The following is a 4,532-nucleotide window of genomic DNA, read 5'->3' on the forward strand; positions in this document are numbered from 1 at the left end:
TTTTTTTACCCTGTTAAAAGGTTTTTTTTTCCATCAACATGTGAAGTTTTTCCTCACTCGAATCGAGGGTCTAAGGACAGAGGATGTTGTTCACTGTACAGATTGTAAAGCCCACTGAGGCAATGTGATTGTGATTTTGGGCTATATAAATAAAATTGATTTGATTTGATTTGAATTCTGGTGTGGAGGGCCGGGGAGAAAATGGCACAGATGAGGCCGTGTCGCTCTCTGCCGAACTGGACGACTTCTGTTTTTAATACAAGAGTGAATGCTTTATTAGTCCATGTGTTTGATTACAACCAACAGTCAATATTACATATTGTTTGCACATAAGCACACGTACACACATACCTTTGCCTCGTAATTGGAGTCCGTTTCGCGGTGCTTCACATGTGGTGCCAGCCACGCCATAAAATGATAAAAAGCTGGCACTTTTTGGCCGCCTGGGTCGCCGCTTCTTCGCCATTTTTTTCCGGAGCCAAACATATTTGTCACGGAGGTTCTTACACTTTTTCATACATTCGGCAACCTCCAGCCCCGTGTTGTGCGAAATTTCCCTTCAGGAGTTGTTTGCCATTTGGCAATCCTTGTAATGTCTTGAAGACGAGTTGTAAAGGTGGTCTTATTTTCTGACCTCCTCGATAATCTCTCGTCTGCCTGGTCCATTTGTTGACCGGAAAAGCAACTGCCGGAGATGACGTTCTGAGCGACGTCGACGTGACGCGTAGTCAGGATTTTTTGTCAAGGCACACGTCAGGCTACGGCGTAGGGTCCGCGTAGGGATCTGCGTCGACAACGTTGCTACGCCGTTGCCGCGACGCAGAAGCATTAATCAGGCTTTCCGCAGCTCGTCGAACGCCCTTTGTTGAGCACTTCCCCACACCCAGTCGGTGTCAGTCTTGAGCAGGTCTCGTAGCGGTTGTGTGAGCTCTGCTATGCGTGGAGAGAACTTTCCCACATAATTCACCATGCCCACACACCTTTTTACATCAGCAGCATCTTTGGGCGTGGGCATCTCCATGACTGCCTTAATTTTGCCTGGGTCCGCCTCAGTGCCCCTTGCACTGACGATGTGTCCCAGGAACATGACCCTGTGTACTACAAACTGGCACTTGTCGTTGTTGAGCATCAGGCCCTCTTCCTGGAGCCGCCCCAACACTCTGTGCAGATTGTGGTCATGTTGTTCTCGCGTTGATCCAAAAACGAGGATATCGTCTGCATGACATACAGTCCCTTCCAGCCCTGTCAGCATCTGTGTTGCTGCTTTTGAAGGTGTTCGGGTGCTGACCAAATCCCGAATGGCAGTCTCTTGTAGCAGTATCACCTGAAAGGAGTGATAAATGTGGTCAGCAGGACTGATTTTGGATGTAGGGGTATCTGCCAGAATCTGACCGTGGCATCCAGCATTGTCAGAACAGTTGCACCTGCAAGCTTGGCCAGAGATTCATCGATGGCTGGCAAGATATGTCTCTCTCAGCAGATATACTCATTCAGATGTGTCATATCAGAGCAGATCCTGATCTTTCCATTGGGCTTTGGTGCCACAACCATACCGGCACACCACTCTGTAGCCTCTTCGATGGGTATAATCACCCCCATTTTCTACATTCTCTGGGGCTCCTCTTTGACCCTGTCGTTTAATGGTAGAGGTACACGTCGTGGCAGTGACAATGCATAGGCCTTGGCATCCTCCTTCAGCTTAATTCTGTACTCCCCTTTTAAGCAGTCCAATCCTGTGAAGACCTTGGAGTATTGTTTCTTTATGTCTGCCTCCAGCTTTTACATTTTATATGGCAGATTATGGATATTTGATAGTGAATTCAAGTGTAATGGGGAAATATAAATCTTACTGTAACTGTACCAAAGAGAAATGGATTAAACTTAACTGGTCAAGACGGTGTTGCAACCCTTGGTCTAGACTGAGAAGAGATAATGTTGGGAACAACAATGTAACATTATGGGTGGGAAAAGACTAGGACAGGAAATAGACTTAAAACAAGTTTTAATAAGAACTGCAAAATTAATCAAAAACATCATCCAAATCACAGAAGCTGCATTTTATTTGACAAAGGTCAAACATGTCACAAAACAGATGTTCTCCAGATGTAAAGTTAACAGTAGATAGTTGTGATAATAGTAGGACAGCTTCTTAAGGAAGGCTAGACTACAGAAGCAATGCTATAAAAGCAACAAAAAACATTTACACACCGAAATTAGCATGTCTAAAGAAAAAAAACAAAAGAAACGCTAACAGTAAAATCTCATCTCTGTTGAGAGTTGCACTTGCACAGTACTGGTCAGGCAGCCTACAATGCTCGTGTAGTAGCACAGAACTGACACCGAGACTTTAACATGGTTACTTTCTTAAATATCTTTCACTTCATTGCTTCTGAAAAAGGGGAGAGCCATCAGAGCCAATCAGAGCTGGAGCTGGAAAATGCCGTCACACATTCACATTGTAGATGAATGTCAGATGTTAGCAGGCATTAGTGGGTTTTTGTTCAGTGTGATGGGGTACGAGATATTTTTTATTCTAAATAAAAAAACTACACCCACCACAGCGGATGATTATAATTACAGTAAACAACAAGCATGCTGGCCTCCAGCTGACTGCCCCTTAAAATATACTTAAAAGTATTTACATTTACATACAGTAATACAATTACTTGGTCACTGGGAAAATAAGCATTTCATGAACCAGAAACAACAACCTGTTCAACCAGATGTGTTTCCACACTCGTCCGTGGACTCTTTGAATACTTAATCAGTGTCCATTCCTTCAGAAGAGCCAGAGCAGTTTTCAAAGTCTGCTGGCTCAGCTTCGACTTCCTGTTCTTCAGATACAGACTCAAGGACTTTTTGTAGGTCTGAGTTTCCCTTTGCTGCCTTCTTAAATATCTTTAACAACTCCTCATTTTTCTTTGTCTTCACAAAGTGTTTCAATATAGCACACAGTGGTTGGGCATACTCCATCACACTTTCTGTCGGATTTTGACGATAGACGAATCCACCAGTGTGCAAACCAAAGACTTTGCATTGTGAATCAAACACTGGGCAGCCAGAGGAGCCATGGTACATGGGGGTGTGGTAGGTCGACCTATTTTCTGCCAATTTTCCACCAATCATTATGTTTTCAATGCCTTGTCCTCTGATGAGGCGACTGATTGAGTGGAGAATGAAAGGACTGTCTCTGTATTGGTGTAAATGATCATCAACAGCCTGCCCCCTCTTCTCTTTCTCAATGATACATGTGGGATCCATTCTTTTCACTTCTCCTCTTGGGTGACCGATAAGACAGGCTTCACCACACTGGGGCATTGGACCAACGTTCTTCAGGAGCCCTGGTGGTATTTTAATTTTCTTTTGCATTTGGGTTTTTGGCCTGGATACCCTCTGGCCCTCAGTGTTGAGCTCAAGTACAGCATAGTCAAGTCCATCCTCTTTGAGGTACATGTAAGAGTTAACTACCTCAAAGTAGCAATAGTTTGTGTATGGCTCAGGAACATCATAGTTAAAGAGAACACACACCTCCACACCCTTCTTCAGTGTTTCTGCTTCAACATAACCTTCAAATAGATGTGCGTTAGTCAAGATGAAGTTGTCAAACAACACAAAGCCTGAGCCCTCACATACATCCTTAACAATCACTTTACAGACTGACCTACCCAGTTTTAGCAGCCTCCTGACTCTGTGCACTTCACTGAATGACTGTTGGATCTTTCCAAAGTTTTCCTTCCTCAGCTCTACTGCTTTCTGGTAAGAATCACCAGGGAATCTGCTCTGCATCAGTTCTTTCAGAGCTGGAAACTGGTCACAAAGTAATGCATAAATCTCACCAGTGTCATCACTGTTGCTTCTCTCTTCCACTGCTGCCCTGACACTTCTTCCTCTCTGATGGACTACCTTTAGAACCCATGCTGATCTTGTAAGGTGCCTCTTCTGTGGATAATTTGATGCACCTGTATTTGCCTGCTGTTTTTTATTCCAGCATGGAAGACCTATTTTGAATTTCTTTCCATTTAAGCTGTCAACATTGTCTACAGGTTCAACGATGCAGTTGTCATCTACATTGTCAATCAAAGTGAAGTTGCAGAGATCATCACTGAAGCGACCGTCTCTTTGCAGAGCATCTTCCACCGTCGTCCCCTTCTCCCCATAAACACACACATACGTGAACTTTTTGACAGCATCGTGTTTAAAAAGCTTCTTTGTTTTTGCGTTTGTTCCTCCGACTGTATGAATGTAGAAAACAGAATATCTGTCTCTTGAATGTATTGCTGTGGCAGGTTGGATTTTGGCGTCTTCGACCGTTTCAGATTCACATGATATGGTCAGAACCTCACCACGTTTGACACAAGAAGAAGGGAAATGAGTTGCAACAATAGAATAATCTTTTCTGCCCAGCTTAATGACGAGGTTGTTATCTGGACAATTCATCTCAGTGTATTTCTCTTTTTTTTGTATTCCCTCCAGCACTGTGCAAGGTGGATCACCATCAACAGTGAATGCTTTAACGTCTTTGCCACTGAATT

General features: G+C 43.7%; 1 protein-coding gene across 1 annotated transcript; it reads right to left on the reverse strand.

Annotated features, from left to right (window-relative positions):
• Positions 1 to 2,036: 2,036 nt before the first annotated feature.
• LOC115589219 (protein FAM111A-like) lies at positions 2,037 to 4,532 on the reverse strand. The gene has a single exon (XM_030430002.1). The coding sequence runs from the start codon at positions 4,435 to 4,437 to the stop codon at positions 2,761 to 2,763; it is 1,677 nt and encodes a 558-aa protein (XP_030285862.1). The 5' UTR covers positions 4,438 to 4,532; the 3' UTR covers positions 2,037 to 2,760.

Source organism: Sparus aurata, chromosome 10 (genome assembly GCF_900880675.1).
Source record: "Sparus aurata chromosome 10, fSpaAur1.1, whole genome shotgun sequence".
In the NCBI taxonomy this organism is placed as follows: Eukaryota; Metazoa; Chordata; class Actinopteri; order Spariformes; family Sparidae; genus Sparus; species Sparus aurata.

Excerpts from the sequence above, each read along its gene's own strand:
- LOC115589219 (XM_030430002.1), bottom strand. The coding sequence starts at position 4,437 with ATGAATTGTCCAGATAACAACCTCGTCATTAAGCTGGGCAGAAAAGAT.